Raw genomic sequence first — 24,935 nt, 5'->3', positions numbered from 1 at the left:
TGCAACAAACTTCTAAGGGACTGTGATGCACGACTGAGTTTGAGAACCACTGTTCTGTACCAACCATTTCATTTTGTAGATGAGGAAATGGAGACTCAGAAAAGGGAGTAAACCTTTCCAAGATCACACTGCTATTGAGCTACGTGTCTCTTAATTCTCTGACAAGAGCTCCCGGGGCTGGAGATAACACTTTTGGAGATGTCCTATATTTGATATCCTGAACAAAAATGATTAATGATGTAATCAAAACACACTTATATTTTGGCTTCTCACCATCCCTTTAAGATTTATTGTCTAGGAGGAGTTGTAGTAATCTTCCCAGGCTAGCGGACATCATGACTTTTCTGCTGTTAGGTAAGAGGCACCAGCTAAAGTAGAATTTTCAAAAAAAAGGTAAAATTATTACTCTCAAGAAAAGATAAAATGAACCTATACGGTGTTGAGAATCTGTTGACTATCTTGTTTGTTAAATTTTAGTTCTACTCAGAAACTGTTGCTTGTCAGTTTATTTTGTCTAAGGAAAGGTGGATGGGTTAATAAAAGGCTGAGTAACATCTCCTGGGAAGAAGCACAGCTGGCCCTGGCAGGAAGTGCAAGTGGAGTCTGGGAAAAGATTCAAGGTCCAAGCAGCTACTCCCCACGGTTTCCATTACTCAGACCACGTGGCTTCTTGAGCACACTTCTTTGCTCCATTCTTTGGTTTCCCTACTCCTCAGCATGCACGTGGCTAGTTTTGACTGCGAATTATCATCAGCCACGAGCACAACTTCTGACAATAGTCTCTCCAGCTTAGTGCAGTCTTAATTGGGGCTAGCTGATCGGCTGCTCTTCAGTAAAGCAGTAGCGCCCTTTGGATTAGGTGTTCACCCAGGTTCAATCAGCTGTAGCCTAGAGGGAAGGGGCCACAAGGAGGAAACACAGTTGCCAAGGTGCTGTGAGTCTGTGTGTGAGAGAGAGAGAGAGACAGACAGAGGGACAAAGAGCCCGAGTGAGAACTTGAGATGGGCAAGCTCAATAACACGTGCCTTTTAATCATTTCCAGTATGAGTCCTTCAAACACTGTGCTTTGTGTGACTCCCCTGTTATCTCAAATGAGTCTGGTTGTCACTCTCTTGCTTTTATTTAGGCAGGATAAATTTTGCGGGAGGTCCTGTAGGAGCTCATGGTTGTGATTTTCCCATTCATGTTTCCACCACCATATGGGATCTTCCTTTGTATAAGCTGCTAGAAACACGGATGTCTCACAAGAATAAGAAGCCTCGGCTTTACCCTTGTGCACTCAAAGCTTCTCAGTCTTGGATGGGAGTAGAGACGAGGAGGTTGACGGTCATGGATAGGTTCAGGAGTGATTGGTTCTGCCCACATTGGTGGGGCCTGGACACATTTTGGTTCACTGCAATAATTTCTTCCAGGAGCTGCAGTCTTGCGGGCGCAAGACGTGGGCCTGATAACCCCACAGGCAGTAGTGCTGGGGAAGAGCGAGCTCACCAGCCGCCGGCTGGAAGACCCTGGGAGAGTAGCAGGGTTGGGTTGGTTCTCAGATCTGTTTTGCGCCAGGCTGTGTGGTGGGTGCAGAGCCTGGGTAAATGAAGCTTTCCGGCTCGACCGCTCCCAACCTGGGCACACACGGTCTCCTGTCCTGCAAGGGGCAGTTTTGGGGCATCCTCCCTGCTTGGGGCAACCCAGGGGCGCAGGGCGCGGCCCCGGGAGCGCAGCTCCTTCCAGGGCAGAGGGCGGCGCGAGGGAGGGAGCGAGGGAGGGAGCGAGGGAAGGGAAAGGCGAGCGTGAGCTGCCTCAAATGCTTGGAATAATTCCGCTTCCGTTTGGAAAGCCGCAGCCTCAGTCCCGCCGCCGCCCGCTGCGTCCGCCCAGCGCCAGCTCCGCGTCCCGACCGGCCCGCGGCAGCCTGCGCCGCGCCATGGCCACCTCCCCGCAGAAGTCGCCTTCTGTCCCCAAGTCTCCCACTCCCAAATCGCCGCCGTCCCGCAAGAAAGATGATTCCTTCTTGGGGAAACTTGGAGGGACCCTGGCCCGGAGGAAGAAAGCCAAGGAGGGTAAGTGCGGCCAGGCCGGCCGGGCGGGTGGTAGGAGCTGGGGGTGCCGTAGGGGCCGAGGGGCCGCGGCGCTGGGGCCGGGTGGGAGCGCGCCGCGGGTGCCCGGCGCGGTGGGGCGCGCGGCGATGCGTGCGCGCGCTTCCCGGGTACGTCGGGCAGGAGCGACGCGCGCCGCACACTGAGCCAGGGGCTCGCGGGCCATCCAGGCCACCCCGCTCGCTCGCGGTCGCCCGGGCGCTGCCCTCCTGGGCCGGGGACCAGGCCGACGCCCCCGCCGGGCCGTGGGCGGGCGCCGCTTGGCGGCCGGAGGCGGCGGGACCGGAGCCCAGGCGGGGCCCCAGCCCGCAGGCAGCGCGATCCAGTAGGCCCTGCCCCGCCCTCTGCGCCCGAAGGCTGGCATTTCCCAAGTTTCCGCTGCAACTTTCCTGGGCGCCGTCACTCTTAATCGTTGCCTTCATTGGTCCTTAAAATCAGGTCGTTTCCTGGACCTGCTGACGTCCTCTGGCAGCGGCGTCGTGGCTTTGGCCTCCTCGGATCTTTTGTCCATCCCGAGGGCCGAGAAGGGCTTTGTTAATGGAGTAGGTGGACATCGAGTGTTTGTTGAATGAATGAGCGAAAAACTGGCAAACCTAGCGTGCCCTCGGTGTAATACACAATAAACTCCCACCAAAGGAGAAAACCTGCGTGAGACACAGATTTCTGGGCCTGCTGTGAACTCAGGCATTCAGGGCTTTTGTAAAAACCTTTGTTTTTTTCCCCACCAGAGTGAATTGAGGCGACCTTATTCTTTTTTTTTTTTTTTTTTCAGGGTAGTTTGCATGTAGAATATTTTTTTCCCCGTGGACAGATTTTGCGTCCTGGTTTTTGGTTTGAAAACTGAGGTGGCAGTTCTCAAGAAGCACTGTGGTGATTGGTGTGTAGATGTTGCTGAGTTAAAAATTTTTGTTTTAAACATTTTTTAATTGATGCATGATGTACATAGTTTTGGGGCACATGTGATAATTTAATACATTCATATAATTTGTAAAGATCAAATTGCACAGGAAAGGGGTCCCAATCCAGACCCCAAGAGAGGGTTCTTGGATCTCACGCAAGAAAGAATTCAGGGTGAGTCCACACAGTAAAGTGAAAGCAAGTTTATTAAGAAAGTAGAGGAATAAAAGAATGGCCACTCCATAGACAGAGCAGCCTGGGGCTGCTGGTTGCCCATTTTTATGGTTATTTCTTGATGGTATGCTAAACAAGGGGTGGATTATTCATGTCTCCTCTTTTTAGACCATATAGGGTAACTTCCGGACATTGCCATGGCATGTGTAAACTGTCCTGGCGCTGGTGGGAGTGTATCAGTGAGGACGACCAGAGGTCACTCTTGTCGCCATTTTGGTTTTGGTGGGTTTTAGCCGACTTCTTTACTGTGACCTGTTTTATCAGCAAGGTCTTTATGACCTGTATCTTGTGTCCACATCCTATCTCATCCTGTAAGTTAGAAGGCCTTAACCTTCTGGAAATGCAGCCCAGTAGGTCTCACTCAGATTTGTTTTACCTGGCCCCATTCAAGATGGAGTTGCTCTGGTTCACATGCCTCTGACAAAATCAGTGTACTTGGGATATCCATCACGTTAAGTATTTGTCTTTTCTCTATGCTAGACCATTGGAATTCTAGATATTTTGAAATATACAAGAGGTTATTGTAAAATATAGTTACTTTACCAATCTAGCACTAGGTCTTCTTATATCAAATGGTATATTTGTAACCATTAATCAACTTCTCTTCCTCCCTAAAAAATGTTTTTAATAGATTGCTCCGTGAATTGGAAATAATCTTTTGAAAGCTGTGATGCTGTGTGCAATGTTTCATGTTTGTAAGTCATCTTAAAGTAAAAAAACATCTTCAGCGTTGAGGATTATCAGACTTGATGAAGAACTAGACTTCTGTTCCCTAGATTGAAACGAGAAGCAGCAAAAACATACGAAAGTTTCCCCACATTGGTTATTTTGGTAACCCATTGAATAGTGTACAGTTGGTGGCAAATCATGAAACCCTGGCTTGGAAAGCTCTTTTCTAGACCATGTTTCTAACTTCTTCCTTACAGCATTCCTGACATAGTCTCATCCAGTTTAAGATGGGACAACTGAGAAATATTGAAGCTCATGACCTACCAGGATAACCATCTTTACCTACTCTGTAGAAAGGTTTATTTTATATTTAGCCCAAAATTTATCTCTCTGTACCTATCACTGTTGGAGCCAGAGAATGAGTCTGGGGTGGCCTTTTATTAATACCTTGCTGAAGTAGGCTATCCTGCTTTCTAGAGTCTTCTCTCCACCAGGCCCAACATCCTCTATTCCTCACAGACATAATTTTAAGGACTTTTGCATCCTGTCTCTTTAGTTTCAGTCAGGGTCCCTGCAGGAAAAAGAAGGCCAATTTAGTTGAGATTTTGAAAATAATTTAGTGAAAGGGCTATTGACAGAGCTGTGGGCAGGGTTAAGGGAACTAAGAAGGGATGCTGAGGTCCCTAGGGGCTAGCAACAGGGGGAAGCTTTTAATCACTCCGAGGCCTGAGGGACAAGGGAAGCAAATTGGAACCTATTACAAGCTGGGGTTACGGACGAGGAGCTGCTGGACTGGAACTATAGTCATAGAGGGATGCAGCTACTGTCAGAAATATGCAGACAGAGCAAGGAGAGAGTGGCACAAGAAATGCACATTCTGCATGTTCTCAGTCTTCTTGCCCTTGCATCACCTACTGGTGCTGAGCCCAGTGGGAAGTCATCAGAGAAAGGGATCTGCAATAGATAGGGGCAGCGTCCATAGGGCACAGAGCAGTGCAGAGAATAGATCACAGTGGGGATGGTGGAAATGGAGAATACCTAGCAGATCAACCTGTTACCAGACCCGCTCAAAGTGAGCTCTCCAGAAGTCACCATAGTACAGTTGTAGTGCAAGCCAGCCACCCCATATTAGGACTGTCACCTCCCTTATTCTAGCACAGACACAATGTTCTTTTAATGCAGCTAAGGTTGCTTCTAACTATTCTGCCAGCCACGTCGCACTGTGATCTCTCATTGAGCTTGCTATCAGCTTACTCAAAGACATTTTTATATTTGTTGCTCCTAAATCACAGCCTTCTCTATCTTGGATTTACTCAGTTGGGTTTTTGAAACCAAGTGCAAGATCTTATTTTCATCCCTGTTATATTTCACTGTAAAGTTCTGATTCCATCATTCAGTCTGTCAGCTAATCCAGGGGCTGTAAATGGGTGAATGGAAGAACACAGAGCCTCTTCTGAAGGGCCAGCCACCACCCAGCTCCAGCTGCTTGCTGCGGCATATGGTATTTCTGCAAGCCCAGGCAAAGAAGGCGGTGGGTTGGTCTGAAATGACTGTCCTCAGTGAGTATGTGCTGGATCTCAATGATCAGTGCTGAAGTGATGGTTAGTAGGTGTGGGGCCCCGTTAACCATCACTTCAGTAATAATAAGGCCAGGCCTTGCTGTGCATCCTGGATAAGCTCACAGCTTTGTGCTCTGTAGAATCTGCCTTCTTCCACTTTCTCTCTGGTGTTCTTGAACCTCTCATTCTTCATTCCTCAAGATTACTGCCATCAGTCTGTCCACAGATTATCTCAGTGCTTTGGTATAGCATTCTTCAAGGCCCAAGGACTCCCATTCATTCATTTGGTACCTGCTATGCCCCACTGTAGGACAGAACAAATGGAAAGATATAATACTTGTTAGAATACAGTTGACCCTTGAACTATGTGGGGGTTATGGACATTGACCCCCTGTACAGTCAAAAATCTGTGTATAGTTTTTAACTCCCCCCAAACTTAACTGCTAATAGCCTACCGTTGACCAGAAGCCTTACGATAATAGTGAATCAACACATATTTTGTATTATATGCTGTATTCTTACAATAAAGAAACTGGAGAAAAGAAGATGTTACTAAGAAAATCATAGGAAGAGAAAATACATTTGCAAAACCGTGCTGCATTTATCGATACTGTAAGTTTACGTCGTCTGACTGAAATGGTGGGTAACCACAGCTGCACACCTCAACCTATGGTACATATCAAGCAATTCAACTTTTCTTATAATGTCATGACTTTTCTCTGATACTTGGGAGTACTTCTAGCATCTCTAGTGGCACTTCGTTAGAGTCCCATGGTGTTAGTCAAGGTTTATGGTATTTCACTAAACATGAAAAATATGCGAGAACCTCAAGAGATCACTTTTAACTGCTATACACAATTTACTGGAGACATGAACTGTTCACGTGGAGATGATTAGCATCACACGGTGTTTTAAGCAGATACTTGCAACACTTGAGCTTACCACAATAGCAATAGGAGGTAGCTGTGAAATTATTACAGTAGTACAGTATGTACTACAGTTCATTTTGTGCAGTGAGGATTTAATCTTTACATCTACATTTCTCTCAGCTGCAAATGGCATCACGCACAGTTTTTGTGTATATGTGTACATTTTGACATTTCGATAAGTTTTAACTTTTTATAACAGATTTGTTTATATTTTATGGTAGTAAATGAGAAGGCAGACAAGTATCGATGTATATTTTATGCATTTGTGGCATGAGTAACTTTCTTATTTTTTTTTTTATATTTCTAGGCTACATGGTTCATCTCAAGGTTTTTCTAATTGTCACAGATCTCCAAAAATATTTTCACGTATAGTTATTGAAAAAATTTGCGTATGAGTGGACCTTCGCAGTTCAAACCTGTGTTGTTCAAGGATCAACTGATTATTTCATGTAAAAAATGTCCTCCTAAGGAAACCTACATCATAGAATGACTATGAGTCTCATAAGAATGCACTCAACTAGTCATCACTCCTGTGTTTTCGTAAGAAAAAACAGTGTTAGAGTCCAAGAGAGAACAGGGGTTAAAAGCATCGTCTTTAGGATTAGACACATTTCAATTTGATTTCTGGTTCAACCCCTTATTTATTCTGTGACTTAAGACAAGTTACTTAACCCCTGTAAGCCTCTGTGTCTTCATCTATAAAATGAGAATAAGAATTCCTTCTTTACATGGAAGTTGTGAGGTTTAAATGAGATCGAGAATGTAAAATGGATTGCATGGCACAAGTAATGGTAGCTATTAAAATTGACAACTCAATTTTCATTGGTCTTTGAAATTTGAAATAGTCTTTTTATTATGGGCTGCACTGGCTTTTTCAGGTTCTGTAAATAGCCTAGTAGCCCATGACTATATGGAGCCTGTGGGACACTATTTTGTCCCTTTAGGAGTTAAGGGATCTTTCTTTGCAAGTGAGATCCTCCCTTTTCCCAAGATGACATATTTCAGCACTTTATCTGGGCCCCTTCTTATGAGTTGTAGCTTAAGTGGCTTTTGTTTTTCTCTGTTGATCTTTTTCTTCTTCTTTTGGGTTTTCAATTCCATTTCTGTTGGACATGGCCCTCCTGTGTGGATTCTTTCACTACCCTTTCAGAGTCTACTTGCCAGAGGGCCACTTTTCAACTTTCTTTCTCTGAAACTGTCCTCAAGACGTGCTCTTTCAAGGAACACCAACTTGTACCTCTCTGCTGAAGGCACCCGAATTAGCCAGCAGCACTGGTCATTCCTGTCGTTTACCCACTCATTTAAGTTTTTATCCCCCAGAGTTTTACATTTTGATCAGGACCTGAAGTATCCAATGAAGGCTTTAATTTCGTAATTCTTCTAATAATACTAGTTCTTACCACTTGATTCTCTGGCTGCCCAGTGTTGCTGGAGAAAAATCCACAAACCTTGCAACAAATTTATGGTTTCTAGAGTGAGAGTGAGTAGAACCCTTAGCACTGCAGAGCTACCCTTTTTTTTCTAATCAGGGTGCATTCTCATTTTTCCAAAGTACATCTTTTTTTGTAGAGACACAGTCTTGTTATGTTGCCCTGGTGAGTCTCAAACTCCTGGGCATATCTAACTTTTTCTTAATTTTTTTTGATATTTCTAGATCACAAAATTCATCTGCAATTTTTTCAAATTGTTGCAATTTTCAAAAAAGTTTCTAATACATTTATTTTAAAAATTTGCATATAAGTGGACTCTTGAAATTCAAACCTGCATTGTTCAAGGGGCACGCCTTGAACAATGGCACCCATGTTGTTGTCCATAGCCCCTAAAACCCTTCCCTGGATCTTGAAATAGAAAATTGAGACCAGCTATGAGCTCCTTCAAGTTCCCTTTCTACCATATCCGGCCAGTCCCACCCATATGTGCAACTGTCTTTTTGTGCTCCCCACCTGCCCTAGTCCCTTCCAAGAAGGTCCCTTCTCTCCATGCTCCATTTCTTTCAGCTTCCTCCCAGACTTGGCATAGCCAGATATGCTATTTCTCATATCCCATCTTTTTTTGCCACTCTGTCACCCTGACGTTCTGTAAATATGCTTGAGTCTTTCCTATTTGGAGAAAATCTCCTGATACTGGTTTCCTCTTTAGCTACTCACTAGATGCCTTGAAAGAGTTATCTCTACCTGCTTGTCTTTTCTTATCTCCCAGTCACTTTCTGATCCATTATTCCCATTCTTTCAGCAACTATTTATTGAGTGCCTAACATGTACCATGCACTGTACTAGGTGCTAGAAAGGAAAACAAAACAAAAACTCCTGCCTTCCTGGAGCTTACATTGTAACAGGGGAGACAGGTAATAAACAAGATAAATTGGTAACGTATGTATTTTGTTTGAGTGGTAGTAAGTGCTAGAGAGCAGAATAAAGCAAGAAAAAGAGAAATGGAGGGTTGTGGTCTGAGGATGGTTGTCAGTATTAAGTAAGATGGCTAGATAAGACCTCACTAAGAAGGGTAGGTTTGAGTCCCAATCTGAAGGAGGTGAGGGAGAGAACCATATGTATACCTTGGAAAATAACATTACAGATGGAAGGAATGACAGATGCAAAGACCTTGAGGCAGGTGTGGACCTGGTACATTATTGAGGACCAAGAAGGAGGTTGATGTGACTGGAGAAGAGAGTGAGCGTGATTGTGGAACGGGGGTTGGTCCCAGGCCTAACAAGAGAAAGGGCAGAGGCAGGTTTTGTAGGGCCCTGGAAGCCGTTGTAAAACTTGGGCCTTTACTCAGAGTTAGATGGGAAGGCTTGGGAAGACTTTGTGCAGAGGAATGGCGTGATCTCACTTCTGTTTTAACTGATGGTGCTAAAACACCATCACTCAGATAGTGTTAAGTGACTGAAGCAGGCAGAGATGAAGCAGGGAGATGAGGCAAAAGGTTTCTAGAATGAGGCTGGGCATGGTGGCTCATGCCTGTAATCCCAGCACTTTGGGAGGCCAAGTGGGTGGATTGCTTGAGCTCAGGAGTTCAAGCAAAAGGGCTCTCACCATAGTGTGTGACAAGCAGCTGCAATGCAACATGACCAGTGCTAGCACAGAATATAGACAAGGCACTGTGGGATCACAGAGGAGGAAGCATCTCACTCTTCCTGGGGGCACTGTGGAAGGCTTCATGCAAAAGGGGACTTCTGAGTTGGGTCTTTATGAATGAATAGAAGTTGGTTGTATAGGAAAGGGAAAAGGTCTTTCCAGAATATGGAACAGCATGTAAAGGCATAAACATGTGAAAGAAAATGACATGTTTGGGGGATAAAGAGTGGTTTCCCATGGTAAAAATGGAGATTTATTGGAAGGGAAATAGAGGAGACAGCAAAAAGGTAAGGGAAGGAGTAGCTGTGAAGGCCTTGGATGGCATGCTAAGAAGTTTGTCCTGGGCAAACTTCAAGACCAGCCTGGGCAACATGGCAAAACCCCATCTCTACAAAAAAATTAGCCATGGGTGGTGGTGCACACCTGTAGTCCCAGCTACTCAGGAGGCTGACATGGGAGGATCGCTTGAGCCCAGGAGTTTGGGACGGCAGTGAGCCTTGATCACACCACTGCACTCCAGTCTATGTGACAGAGCAAGACCCTGTCTCAATAAATAATAAATAAATAAAGGCTACTAGAATGACCCAGCTGAGAGATGGTAGTGGTCAGGAACAGGGTGGTAGCAAGGGAAGGAGTGAGGGTCAAATTCTGGATATATTTTTAAAATACAGCAGATCTTGATGAAAGATCGGATGGCAGCTAAGAGTAGAATTAAGATGACCCCAGAGGTTTTGGTCTGGGCAACTAGAAAGATGAACTGATTTTAACTGAGTCAGAGAATCCTGCAGGAGGTCAGCAACTTTTTCTGAAAGGGCCAAATAGTAACTATCTAAGGCTTTATGAGACCTATGACCTGGTTTGCACTATTCAATTCTGCCTTTGCTGCCAGAGACAATAGGTCAATGAACAAGTGTGGCTGTGTTCCCATATATTTTTAGTTATGGTCACTGAAATTTGAATTTCCCATGATTTTCATGTGTTACGAAAGATGCTTCTTTTGTTTCTTCTCAGCTATTGAAGGAAGCATGTACATGTACATGAGAATGTAAAAACCATTCTTAGCACTCGGGCTGTACAAAATAGATGGCAGCCTGCACATGACCCAAGAGCAGTAGTTTGCTGCCCCATCCTCCATTTTATTCCCCATGTCTAATCATCTTATATGAAATCCTGCTGAGTCTACCATCACTAAATATCTAAATATCACTGCTTTAATTCAGCCTTCACAAGTGCTCTAGATTGTTTGTTCATTTTCAAAATTTTTACTCTTATTTTCCACCTGAAATACTGTGTTATCCACCCAGCTAGGCTTCCTATCATGGGTCCATTTTTGTTCAACCCATTCTTCATCCTTTTGCCACTACATTGTTTTTTAAAGCACAAAGATAACTTCTCTCCAGGACAAACTTCTTAGCATGCCATCCAAGGCCTTCACAGCTACTCCTTCCCTTACCTTTTTGCTGTCTCCTCTATTTCCCTTCCAATAAATCTCCATTTTTACCATGGGAAACCACTCTTTATCCCCCAAACATGTCATTTTCTTTCACATGTTTATACCTTTACATGCTGTTCCATATTCTGGAAAGACCTTTTCCCTTTCCTATACAACCAACTTCTATTCATTCATAAAGACCCAACTCAGAAGTCCCCTTCTGCATGAAGCCTTCCACAGTGCCCTCAGGAAGAGTGAGATGCTTCCTCCTCTGTGATCCCACAGTGCCTTGTCTATACTCTGTGCTAGCACTGGTCATGTTGCATTGCAGCTGCTTGTCACACACTATGGTGAGAGCCCTCTTGCCTACCATAATATCATCAAACACATAGTTATTAGAATTTCTGTGGAATGAATTTCCCCATATTTACCCTGATGAAAATAGCCCACTGTTAACTGGCCATGTAATCTTAGATCTCTTCCCCTTTTGGTGTTATTTGCTCATTTCTAACATTAGAAGATTAGACTAAATAACCTCTTAGGCCCCTGCTGCACTGGTATTCTATGATTTCTGAGCTCTTATTTCACCCGGCTTCTCTCAAATTCAGTTTTATTGTCTGTGTAGGGTGGTCTGGGAATTACATCATCACAAAGACCTCTTTCTTTCCTCTACTAATGAAGGCACCTCTGTGTCGGGAGGAGGAGATAGGTACCAGGATAAGTGGGCCCCGGCCCAAGGACACCTCCATATTAGGAATCAGCCTTCTTGTCTCATGGAATATCTCTATTTGGTTAACAAGCACAGTTCATAATTATGTTCCAGCCATTAGTCCAGGAGAAGAGATGAAATCCTCATGTAAACATTTGTAAGCATCTAAAATCTCCACTCACTGTCATGGAACAAAGAACAACATTTGAGGAAAGTCCTACAATCATTTCAAAAATAAAATACTTTTAAAAAGTAGATGTAAACACATTCTGTTAGGTTTTCAATAGGTTGTACAGCCTGAAATCAGTAGGAAATCCAATGAGGGCTTTGTCCGAGGACCAGAGCACCAGCACAAGGAGACCTCCTCCTGCATAGGCCCTCGGCAGCATCCTTTCTTTTTTGTTTTTTCTGCAGATGCCATGAGGGGAGCCGTTGTTGGATCTTTGGTGCCTAGCGTACTACCTAGTACTTAACCAATGCTCCCTAAAATGCTTCTTAACTAACTGTGTGAATTGTCATTGGGCATCTTATTCCCATAGAGGGAGTCCCCAGGTTACCCCAAACTCTGCTTTAACCTTGGATGACTCTTCTGATCCCCAGATTCTATCCAGGTCTCTATTTTTGAGTGAGTGAGTGTGTGTGTGTGTGTGTGTGTGTGTGTGTGTGTGTGTAGCTTATGAAAATGCCTCATCCCTACCCCTAGGAATCTCTTTTCCTTTTGCGAGAAGACATTGTCAGTTAATCCTGTTATTTGACAAAGGCCTGTGAGACCAGAGGGTCCTAGAGTCCATGGGCATTGATTTCCCAGTGGCAGCAGTGAGCCTGGAGGAGGCCCATCGGTTGGGGGGGTTGGGGTTGGGGCGGGTGCAGGGGGTGACCAGATGGAATGTGAAGGCCAGTTGACTTCTTTGTTTTCATCCAGAAAAGCTTGCTTTTCAGAAATGGCATGGTACATATTTATATGAAGGAGGACTAAGGTAAAAGAGCCCAATAGCAAGATTTAGGAGACGTAAGAGACTTACAGGCCAAAACTCTGTAGGAGAGATTCAGAGTTCCCTTAATTCCCCAAAGTCTGTCTCATTCTCCCTCCCCTACTTATTCCATCCCCTCTTGCCCATCTCAGCTTCATTTCCTCACTAAAGTGCAAAGTGAAGGCAACTGAAAATCAGCCAGATGCAGAGCCACTATCATTCCTCCTCAACAAGAGTCTCCTCACTTCAGCCCTCCCCCAAAAGACAGAACTCACCAAGAGGAGAAGATGGCTGGAGGGCACACCTTTGGTGAGCTTTGCCTAGCCTCAGTTAATTGCAGCTGCTTAATTTTTGTTCAGGCCTGGGACAAATGTTAGCTTGATGTGTGGATCACTATAGGACTTACCTATAATCTGGTTCTACTAGCATTTAATAAGTGATAATTCTGTTTGCTTGGAACAGGCCAGCCTGCCAAAGCCTTAGTGAACCGACACGTGACCAGTGTCACTGTCTTTGCTTCAAACCAGCTTTAGGGCAATGAGAGGCCATGGATGGAAGAGGCAGTGCACTTTTATCAGCTTAAACAGAAACATTCTTAATGACTGCACACTCTCTTGGGGGAAAGAAGAATGAACCAAATCACTTACCATCTGATTTTTTTTAATAAAAGTTTTTCCTTCCCCATTGTAAAATTAGCCCATGCTTATGGGATTTATGGAAAAATAGATAAAACCGTTGTGCAAAGTTCCAGCTCCCAAAGGCAATTGCTATTAGTGTTTTGCTTCATTTCTTTGTATTCTTCTTTTTTATAATTTTTTTCTTTTTTAGTATTGTGAGTATACTATGTATGTTGTAAAGGTAAGTTTTTTTTATCTTTTTCATTTATTATAATGTAAATATTTTTGTGTTATAAATCTTATTAAACACAATTTTATAGGCACATAATACTCCATTGAGTTATTATCTTGTTGTTTACTTTGGTCTTCATTTTTTTTTCTTCTGTAAATAATGCAACTTAAAGCTTTTTTAAAAAAAATTCAGAGTACTTTACTTTGGGTAAAGTCCTAAAAGTGCAATTACAGGGCCAGAGTGTGATAATTAGCTTGTTTATCATCAATAGGTTAGAACTGATAGCCAAGAAGAAATGATCGCCATTAATCATTATCAGAGGGATCACTCAGATCCCTCTGATAGGTTGCTTGGAATTAAAACCAACATTGTGAGGCTGAAAGTTTCTATTTGCTTTGGGCTGGCAGGACCGGGTTACCTAAGGGGTAGGATGGGAGGATGATGGGTCAGGGAGAGGAGATTTCCAGCCTGGCCAGTAACGTGCTCAGAAGCAGGCCTTTATTTGAGAACGTTCTCTATGGCCATCTTTCCATCCATATATGGCCCTGTATATCACCCCAGTGTCTACTCCCTTCTGACAGAGCCCAGAGCGTGGCTGCCCTGGGAACTGCCATCCTTGAAGCTGTCTGAGAAGCACGGCCACCATCCCCTCTTCCCCTCTGAGCCCTCGCCACTCCTGTGTGAGACCCAGTGGAGGTCTGGTCAAGAAGTCTCTTTCTCTTGCACACTTTTCTCCCCACCTCCCAGCTTCTGAGTTCTTGGACTTACCCCAAACTTGGCAATTACAGACACATGGGAGGTAATTGCAAGATAGTGGGCTGAGTGCTGCAGTAGAAGCATTTAGGTGGAACCCTTAGGAGACATGGTGATTTCAAGCTGGGTCTTGAAGCCAGCAAAGGGATCCCCTCCCACCCATTTCCCCTCAAGGGCAACAAGAGAAGGGATGGGCTTTGGGAACCTGAGTTTCAGCTGGTTTTGACAGAGTGGGTTGGGCTGATGCCTCAGGGGCTCAGCTTCCTCTACCTGCATTAGAAGTCAGTAGGCAGGTATCTCATTGCATCTCTGAAGAATGGATCTGAGCCAGTTGGAGCATGTCATTATCACACCTGACACCTCAGGGAGTGTTTCTGGGGAGTCACTGGAGGAGGTGGATGCTCTCCCTGGGAGGGATGTGTCAGGGCATTTATTTCATCATTGAATCATACTCTTTTCTGTTTGCTCATTCCCTTATCTCTTTTAAAATCCAGAGGCAATGCTCCTCTTCTACTCTGAAAAGCAGCCTGGCTCTGGGGAGCTGTGAATGAGGCTCTTCATGAAAATGCAGCCCATCTCTTGGGGATGATGATGAACTACCAAGGGGCATGGCTGGGGGCCTGTTTCACCTCCCTTGGTGACCTAAACCCAGGTGGAGCAGACTCTGTGCTCATTTCTTTCCAGGAAACATTCATAGGCCCAGTCGTTAATCTGCCAATTGCAGTATTACATTGACTTTCCAATTCAAAATGATTATTCTGAAAGCATTTTTTGTCTTGGCTAGCATGGTTTTGGCTGTGGGATGTGTTGAGAGCCCCTGGTGGGGATGGGGAAGGAGAGAGGAATTCAGGAGGGGTCTGTAGTTCTAATCACCATTTTTAGGAAGCAGGGCATGCCAGGTCTGTTGAGGTGGGCAGTGAGATGGCAGGGTGCAGAGATTCTGAGCAGAAAATTCTTGGCATCTCTTGAGTGCCTGAGTCCTGAATCAAGGAGACTCCTCAGAGTCCAGGGTGAAGTCTCAGTCAGATTCAGAGTCCTGGGGACAGAAGCTGGCAGAATGTAGCAGGCAGGTTACGACCCTAGCTGAGTAAGTAAGGGGCAGAGGCTGCTGTAGTCTCTATGTGGAATCAGAACTCCTGGCCCTGCAAAGTAGAGGTCGGTGGGGAGGCTCACAAAGGGACCCTGGTTCTTGCCTCCCTCACCCCATTCTCCCACACTTGAGACTTGAAAATAAACTTTCCTCTCTGTTGGGAGGGGTTTTCCTATTTACCATGAGGCTGAGCTCTCCCTGGCTCTCAGCCCTGGTGAGGCAGACCTGCAGATGACAGGTAATTAATAACGACAGCTGGGAGAAGCTGGGGCAGCAGGAACCAACAGTTTTGATGCTGTTTGCAAAACACAGGAGGAGGGTAACACAATTCCATTTTAAAGCAGCTCTCAGGATACTGGCAAGTCCTGAAATAGCCCCATGTAAGGAGTAGCAGCTGCCTCTTGGCTGAGTGTTGCAAGGCCTCTCTTGGTGGGCTCAGCAGCTCCTTCAGCACATGCCCAAGTTCCCAGAGAACAGAATGATCCCTTCGCCTGCATTTCCTCCATGGCCATCATTACAGCAAATTGCAAGGCTCTCATGATGACTATAGAGAGGCAGATTGATTTGTTCCTTCTGATTGTCACTGTGCTGAACGTGGCTGGGGTGATGGGCACCCAGATTTCACACCTTGTAATGGCCCTGCCAGGGTACATGTTAGCACAATTGGGACCTGACGCTTCAATAAATCTGAGACATTCTGCTGTGGAGATCAAAGTTCGGAATTGCTTAAATTGGTGTTGGAGCAGGTGGGAAACAGGAGTCCAGGGCCATGAATTGGCTAGATGGCAATTGTCGTTCAGTTTGTGAGATCCCAGTGTCGCCTCTTCAGATGATATGACATCAATTTAAGTAATTTGGGCTCCCAGCTACCTAGCCCTTTCAGTATTACTGGTTCTGGGGAAGTGTGATTCATGGTCTAGCTTATGCTCATGTGTGAAAAAGAAAAACAACACCCCTGCTTGTATCTCTGGGGTTGGAAAGTTGTGTTTGTGCAGGTTGGTATCAGTGGGTTATCAGTTTTCACGTGAGTGTGGATGACGATTTCATCTCCTTCCTGCATATGCTGCTAACTCCCCAAGCTACACTTCCAGCCATGACCTCCCATCTTCACTTCAGACTCATTAGCATGTGTGTGTCATGTCATTGTCACTTGCGCACAGAAATGGACCTGGATTTTAACACACAGCACGGAATTCCCAAAGACTTCTTATGAGCTGGGAACGTGCTCTGCCTTCTGATGGAAGCTCAAGTCCAGAGGAGAGGTGGTCTGATCCATTTGGAGGAGTGGGCACTTTTTTAATATAGCAGCTTTATTGAGATACAATTCACCCATTTAAATGGCGTAATTCAGTCGTCTTTAGTATATTCATAGTTGTGCAACCATTGCCACAATCAATTTTAGAGCATTTTCATCATCCCAAAAAGCAACCCTGTACCCATTAGCAGTCACTCCTCCCCTCCCTATTTCCTAACCCCAAGTTATCACTAATCTACTTTCTGTTTCTCTGAATTTGCATACTGTGGACATTCCATGTAAATGAAATAATGTATATTATTATAATAATGGAATAATATATGTGGAATAATATATGGAATAGAATAATATATGGTGTTTTGTGACTGGCCTTTTACATTTAGCATAATATTTTCAAGGTTTCATCTATGTTGTAGCATGTATCTGTACTTCATTCCTTTTTTTTTTTTTTTTCCTGAGACGGAGTCTTGCTCTGTCACTCAGGCGGGAGTGCAGTGGTGCGATCTCAGCTCACTGCAACCTCCGCCTCTTGGGTTCAAGCGATTCTCTTGCCCCAGCCTCCCAAGTGGCTGGGATTACAGGCACCTGCCACGACGCCCAGCTAATTTTTGTATTTTTAGTACAGACAGAGTTTCACTATGTTGGCCAGGCTCATCTCGAACTCTTGACCCCAAGTGATCTGCCCGCCTTGGCTTCCCAAAGTGCTGGGATTACAGGCTTGAGCCACCACACCCTTCATTCCTTTTTATGACTAAAAAATATTATTTGAATATGCCACATTTTGTTTATCAGTTGATGGACACTTGGATATTCATACTTTTTGGCAATTATGAATAATGTGACTATGAATTTTCATGTACAAGTTTTGGTGTAGACACATGTTTTTATTTGTCTTAGGTATATACCTAGGAGTATACACTCAAGTGTATTTTAAAATTTTACAGAGTTCAGTGCACATCTCCTCAGTCCTGAGCCTTATGAGATATCTGGCTGTTAACCCCGAAAGGTGCACACTGGATCTCCTTCATCCATTTTTTAACCCTGACTGGGACACCAGAGACATGCTGCATCTTGTATTAGGTGTTTCATCTTGCGGAATGGCTGTGCTCCTGAAGTATTTCCTGTGAAGAAAATTGTCACAATCCCATTACATCACTGGCTTTTATTATTAAATTGGAAATTGTTGGCTGGAAACAATTTTAACCTCAAACTGTAAAAAAAAAACAAAAAAAAACAAAAAAAAAAAACCCAGAAAAGTAGCAAAGATTTACATGTAAGTGAAATGTAGACATTCTCGATGATGTACCATTATTTTTCAAATAATACTACTATTAATAACAACAATAATAATGTAAATGCATCAGGGACAAGCACTTATAAAGTGCGATTATGGGCCGGGTAATATGGTAGCTTTACATTTGTTAACATATTTGGTCTTCCTAACAACCTCACAAAATAGGTATTAATGTTATTAGCATCTTTGCCCCTTTACAGATGAGGAAACTGAGGCACAGAGAGGCCAGGTAACTTGCCCAAAGTCAAAACTAGTGTACTAGTTAAGATAACATTAGCTGCTGTAACAGATAAGCCCCAAGTTCTTGGAAGCTTAACATAATAAGCCTATTTCTTGCTTACAGCAGAACCTGGTGGCATTGTTTTTGATTGAGTTGTCTTCCACATGGTCATTCAGGGATCCAGGCCCCTTTCATCTTATGGCTCTACCTTCCTGAAGGTTTTTCAAATCCTCATCACTCAGCTGGTGGGTGAGAAAGAAAGCAAGGACTCAGTGGGAGGTCTTGGGGGACCAGCCTGAATGTGGCGTATGTCACATCTGCCACTTCCCACTGGCCAGAACTCAGCTATGTGGCCACACCTAAGGGCAAGAGAAATATAGTTTTGTTCTTGGCCCCAGGGGAAAGGAAGTGGGCTTGAGCAAACACATGTTTCATTTTGGCAGTGGTAGCAAGTGGAAGACATGGATTTGAACCCAGACAGTCTGGCTCCAGAAGCTTGCTCTTGAGTGGCACACTTCTCTACCTTCCTCTGAATAGTAGCTCAGAGGTCTGGGGAAAATGTGTGGTTGCACGAGTTTTTACTCAGTTTTCTTCCCACATATAACTATATTTGGTTGCCTGGATGCTGTTGAAGTCATTGCCTTTTAGAAAAAGAGAAACAATAAAAACCAGTATTAATCAAGTATTTGCCCTATGCCAGGCACTGTTCTAAGCATTTCATACTTACTATTTTATTGAATTTTTACAAAACCCTGTGAGATAGGGAATTATTATTATTTTCATTTTTCAGGTGAGGAAGCTGAAGCAGAGAGCTTGGTTCCATGTCCAAGGCCATATTATTAGTAAGAGATATCACTGGACTTTGAATGCCCCCACACAACTACTGTGCTAGGAAGGGATTGAAGGGAAGAAGAAAGAAGATGAAAGATCCAAAGCCACCAGAGACACAATTCAAAGTCAAAACCCAGCTAGTTGCTTTGAATCCTGCTTCAAACAAATCAACTTCTACAAGTCACTTATGAGACTATCAAGAAAATGTAAACACTCATGGGAGATCCGATGATATTAAGGAATCATTGTTAACTTACTGGGTGTAAGAATGATGTTTTGGTTATCTTACCAAAAATGTCCTTATCTTTTCAAGGTACATACTGAAATGTTTGTGGATGACACGATGAAATGTCTAGGATTTGCATCAAATAATGCAGCGTAGGGGTCAAGGTAAAGATGGAATCAAGAGTAGGCACAAGTTGTTCCTTGTTGTAGAATGGTGGTGGGTATGTGGAGAGTTGCTGTAGTATTCTGTCTACTCTGGGTATATCTGAAATTTTCCATTATGATTACAATCATCCCCGTGTATACACGAGATTGGTCCCAGGACCCCTGTGTATACCCAGATCCGAGCACACTCAAGTCCTGCAGTCAGCTCTACAGAGTCCACCTATATGAAAAGGCCCTACGGGCTGGGCGTGGTGGCTCAAGCCTGTAATTCCAGCACTTTGGGAGGCTGAGGTGGGCAGATCACCTGTGGTCGGGAATTCGAGACCAGCCTGACAAACATGGTGAAACCCCATCTCTACTAAAAATACAAAATTAGCCGGGCGTGATGGCTTATGCCTTTGATCCCAGCTACTTGGGAGGTGGAGGCAGGAGAATTGCTTGAATCCGGGAGGTGGAGTTTGCAGTGAACCGAGATCAAGACATTGCACTCTAGCCTGGGCAATAAGAGCAAAACTCCAGCTCAAAAAAAAAAAAAAAAAGGAGAGAAAGAAAGAAAAGGCCCTATGGAAGTTTTTCCATGGGTTTTGCGTCTTGCAAATAGTTTATTTTTGATTCACATTTGGTTGAAAAAAGTCCACATATGAGTGGGGGGGGGGTCTCACAATTCAAACTGTTGTTGTTCAAGGGTCAACTGTATAATTTTAAAGAAAGACTTTAATGAATCATGAGTGTAGACTTTCTGTAGTCCCCAGATAGTAAACTAAGAGCACCGAATGTGTTTACTGAAGAACAGGTTTACACAGGTCTTCAGGGACTCTGTTTGGGAGCCATTGGTCAGCTTTTGAACTCTGATTCTGAGATACTGCTGGAGGTAGTGGTCAGTGCCTCGACAATCGGGCTGCTGCGGATGAGCCCTGGAGCCTCTAAAAGTTAGAAGCACAGGCTTCCTGGGTAACAGGGAGGCCAGGCCAAAGTCTGGGCTCTGCCCTGGCCAGATTGGCTCAGCCTGGGTTAGTTGTTCAACCCATGACACATATCTTGCTTGAAAGGTATGGTGCAGCCCAGATCCCAGCTGCACTTTAATTAAACAGTGAAAATCCATCAAAAACTCGGCCTCTTCCACTGGCTAGTTCTCCTGAGTCCCAGGTGAAGCTTGCTCATGGCTGGCCAGGAGGACCTCCCAATTCTCCACCTAAAATCAACAGCCAACACTTGGCAGCCCAGCTTCTGACCCAATGCAAATTAAGCCTGGCATTTGGAGATGGTATTAAATGTCCTAAATCAATATTTTGGAGGCAGAATCAGAACAATTAAAATCCTGCTTTCCTATTCAGACCATTGGAATATCTTATATTGGAATATAAGATTTTCAGTTCACTTTTAAAACTCAGAAGGTTGAAAAAGAAAGATTATCCTTGGCAATGTTCTGAGCATAGTTTATTCTATCTTCAGCATCTTTTCCCTTTATTTGTATACATATCCAACATATGTCAAGCACCTAGGGACCTCCATATATGATATCACATTTAATCCTTACAGGAACCCTGGGAGGTCCCAATTTTACAGATGAGGAAACTGAGGCCCAGAGAAGTGAAGTGACTTGTCCAAGATCTCTCAGCTATTAATTGGTAGAACAGGGATTTCAACTGGTTTCTTCATACCAAAGTCTAACTCTTTGCCCACTATAACACAGCTGGCTTTTCTGAAGTATTTATTTTTCATTCATCAATAATAATTATTAATAATGATAAATCAACAGTGACAATAGAAACTGTTTAATAATTTACCATTTCTCTAGTCTTTAAAGATGCTGGCAGTTTGTCTAGTTTGTCCATTTGTTCAACAAATGTTGATTGCGAGGCAAGCCTGGGAGGGAGGTGTCTGGGCCCTGGAAGCAAAGTGTCTGGTCCTAGCACACACTGGCTGCGTCACCTGGGACAGGTTCATCATTCTCTCTGAGCTCCAGTCTCCTCATCTGCAAAATGGCACGACTAGCAGCTGTCTCATAAGGTTGTCTTGAAGATGAAAGGAATTGATATTTGTGAAGTGTTTAAAACAGGGCCTGGCCCTCAGTGGGCATTCCAGAAATAGGATCCCCTGCCAGGCATTGCCCAAGCTCTATGTTTTTGCTCTCATGGAACTTCCTCTTGTTCACAGTACGTTTAACCAGTTGGTATTATGACTTCAATGTGTATTAACCTAGTTAAAACTGTTTAGGTTTATGGGAAAACAGAATTTTTAAAGGGTAGAAATATAAACTGAAAAGTAAGGGCCCCCTCTTTCTTACTTCAGGCTTTGACTGTAGTAGTGTAGCCTGTGAGAAATGCTTGTTTTGTTCTTTCTTACTTTCTTCCTTTCTCCTTTCCTTTCATGTACTTGTTTTGTTTATATACAACTGCAATACTATTGTTAAGAGTGTTCAGCGGTTTATTCTTTTTCACATACCTATTTGTCCTGGGTATGTTTCACATGGGGATTGACCTCATTTTTATAAACAGCTTTATGCATTGCTTAGATGTGCCACTCAATGCATAAAGGTGTTTAATAAGTGCCCTATTGATGAACATTTAAGTTTTTTTATAGGCTGAAAGATAATTTATTTAATCATGTCTTTCATTTATTTATTATTATTATTTTTAGAGATGGGATCTTGCTATGTTGCCTATGCTGGACTTGAACTCTTGGGCTCAAGCAATCCCCCTGCCTCAGCCTCTCCAGTAGCTGGGACTATAGGCATGAGCCACTGCACCCAGCTTGAATTTATTTTAGTGTTTTGCTACTCTGAACAATGCTGCATTAAACATGCTTGCAAACAACATTCTATGCCAGTTTATCTGCACAATAAATTCTTAGAGGTGGAATTGCTGAGGCAAAATGTTTTTAAGTTTGGATTTTGCTGGATTTTACCACATTGCTCTCCAAAAAGGAAATGCTAGGGAAGAAAAACACCTACACACATTTTAGTAAAACTCTTATTCTTGTTAAGAATTCAGTCTTGAAAAGAGAGGGTGGAAACTAAAAGTTATCCCGATCTCTAATCTTATTGGAAATACTTCTCTTTGGCCACACATTTTTAGGCAACAAATTCTCAGGCTCCTAGCTTCAGCATGTTGGTTCAGACAGGGTGTTCTGGATCTCAAGGCAAAATCCTGTGTGTTCTTAACCATCTCTCCACTCCCAAGTCCCCTGCCCCCGTTTTCTGGGGGAAGGTCTTTTTTTTTTTTTTTTTCTTCAACTTTGAGGGTAAACACTTAGAGATTTCACACTCCTCTGGATGCAGAGGGGCCAGATTTCTGACTAGAGGAGGAAGTCATGGAAGAGCATCCACATGCGGAGGTCTGAAGCCAGTGGCTGCTAAGTGTTCCACTAGCCCAGCACGGGCCTCTCTGCCCCCTTGAATTCCTCCAGGCCCAGAACAGCTGGGCCCTGCCAGTGTCCTTCCCTCTGCTTCCAGTCCATTTGGCAGGGAGAGATGGGAGTTGTTAACAGGCTGATTTCCTTTTAGGGATGACTGCTCCACCAACCCCCAGCCAACTAGGAGCAGACACCCAAATGATGAAGATAATAAATTACATCCAAAGCCATGGTGAGGAGGGAGTGTTGAATGACTCATGAGCCCCTGCATCCTCCTGTTACATTCCAAGAGCTGCCCTCCTTGGGACTTAGATCACTCCCTGAGAACAACACCCCAACCAGGCTGCGGAGGAAGACCAGCTGCTGTTTGCTGGCCTGCGTGACAGGGACCAGGTGAGGGCCCTGGCTGGAAACAAGTTCTGGATTTTTATTTTGGCCTGGTCTTTTGAATAGGCTGGTGACCCTGGCTATTGTAAGAGCCCTGACTGGGGTAGGCACAGGAGGACAGGGGTCCCTAGAGGCTAGACCGTGAACCCCTTATAAGAGCAGAAATGAGACACAGGGCATTTCTACTTGTATAAGGGGTTCACGGTCTAGCCTCTAGAGACCCCTGTCTTCCTGTGCCTAGCCCAGTGTCCTGGAGGGAGACAGACCTAATAGCTTGGTGACCCTGGGCATGTCAGTTCGTTTCTCTGAATCTTGGTTTCCCCATCTACAAAATGGGCATAAGAACTCAGTACCAGATCTCTAGTGTTAATAATTAAGGTGCTAATTCATGTTAAGTGCTTGGCATGGAACCGGGCTCATATAAAGCACTTAATATTATTTGCTGTTATTACCACATATACCACTCCTCTTAACCCATGTTGCAAATAAGACATTGGAAGATATGGTCTGACTGTGGCTGTCACCCGTGCCCATGACTTGTGATAATAATAGTGGGCACTTACATAGACCTTATTGTGTTCCATCACCTTGTATTTATTGAATTATTTAATCCTGCCAAACCCTATACGTAACTATGAGATAGGTTCTGTTTTTATCCCCATTTTATGCATGAATAAACTGAGGCACAGAGAGGTTGAGCAACTAGCCCATAGTTAGTAAATGGTAGAGCCAGGATTCAAACCAAGATTGTCAGTTCCAAAATCTATTTTCCTAACCATGATGTCATTCTGCCTCTCAGTATATATTACATTTCTATAGAAAAGTTTTCCAAACATAGCAGTCCACTGACATTTACTTTTCTCTTTTTTCTTTCATTAAAAAAGTTTTTTCTTGTAATAGCTATAAAGCATTATAAAAATTTTTGAACATATGGAAATATAACAATATTTTCCCACAGTGCTACTACCTACAGCAGAGGGGCAGTTCTTTTTTATTTCCAATCCTTTGTGGACTGTGATGTCCTACTGTGTGTGACTACTACACAGCTTGTGTAACCTGTAATTCTCCACTGGAGTTGGACAGCAGTCAAGCTGGTCTATACCCTGTTCAACTAGGCAGTGCCATGGTACACCCTCCTGAATGTCATAGCAATATCAAATTGCTAAATATTTCTAAATGCTTATTATAAGTTCTTGTCTTATCATGGACAGGGAGCAAACAGTTCCCAGGCTGATGCTGGTCTGCAGATCACACTCTGTGTAGCACTGACCTAGATAAACACTGTTTGCATTTTATCATATTTATTTCCAAGTTTTTTTGTGTGTGTATTTTGTTGTTTTTAGCTTGTATATACTTTTTGATTTTTTTTCTCATTACATTTCCCATTACAATGTTACAGCAAATAATTCTTGTATATCTTCTTTAATGACTATAATGTAAATAATATAGCCATTTGGAAGATGTACCATAGATTACCAACCTTTTCCCTCATTGTTGGAGCTTAGGTATGTTTTCAGTTATTTGCTGTCATAAAAATACATTGATTAAGTTTTATATAAATATTTTTTCCATATTTAGTGTTACTTCTTTAGGGTAGATTTCCTAGAATGGAATTACTGAGTCAAACATTATGAAGGCTTTTAAATTTCTTGATAGATGGCAGAAGGATCACTTGAGCCCAGGAGTTTGAGACCAGCCTGGGCAACATAGTGAGACCCAATCTCTATTAAAAAATAAAAATTAAAACATAAATAAATAAAAATTACTTGATATATATGCCTGATCAAATTCAAATTACTTTTTAAAAGGGATGTGCCAACATACGTTCCCAGCCGTAGTCTATGACAGTGCCTATTTAACTATATTAATTTTAGCATTTATTGTTTTAATTTATTAAATTTGCTTTGTGGGAACAACTTCAATTGTTTTTATTTGAATTTCCATG

At 43.5% G+C, this 24,935-nt stretch overlaps 1 protein-coding gene across 1 annotated transcript in view; it reads left to right on the top strand.

The window, feature by feature from the left end:
* Positions 1-686: 686 nt before the first annotated feature.
* The window catches only part of PARVA (parvin alpha), a 159,662-nt gene continuing 135,413 nt past the window's right edge, over positions 687-24,935 (top strand). Inside the window, exon 1 of the mRNA XM_002822019.6 lies at positions 687-2,054. Coding sequence (XP_002822065.2) covers positions 1,799-2,054 — 256 coding nt within the window. The 5' untranslated portion in view covers positions 687-1,798. The remainder of the gene's footprint in view (positions 2,055-24,935) is intronic.

This window comes from Pongo abelii, chromosome 9 (assembly GCF_028885655.2).
Source record: "Pongo abelii isolate AG06213 chromosome 9, NHGRI_mPonAbe1-v2.0_pri, whole genome shotgun sequence".
Taxonomy (NCBI): domain Eukaryota; kingdom Metazoa; phylum Chordata; class Mammalia; order Primates; family Hominidae; genus Pongo; species Pongo abelii.
The sequence above is the reverse complement of the archived record's forward strand: the minus strand, read 5'-3'. Positions and strand labels throughout refer to the sequence as shown.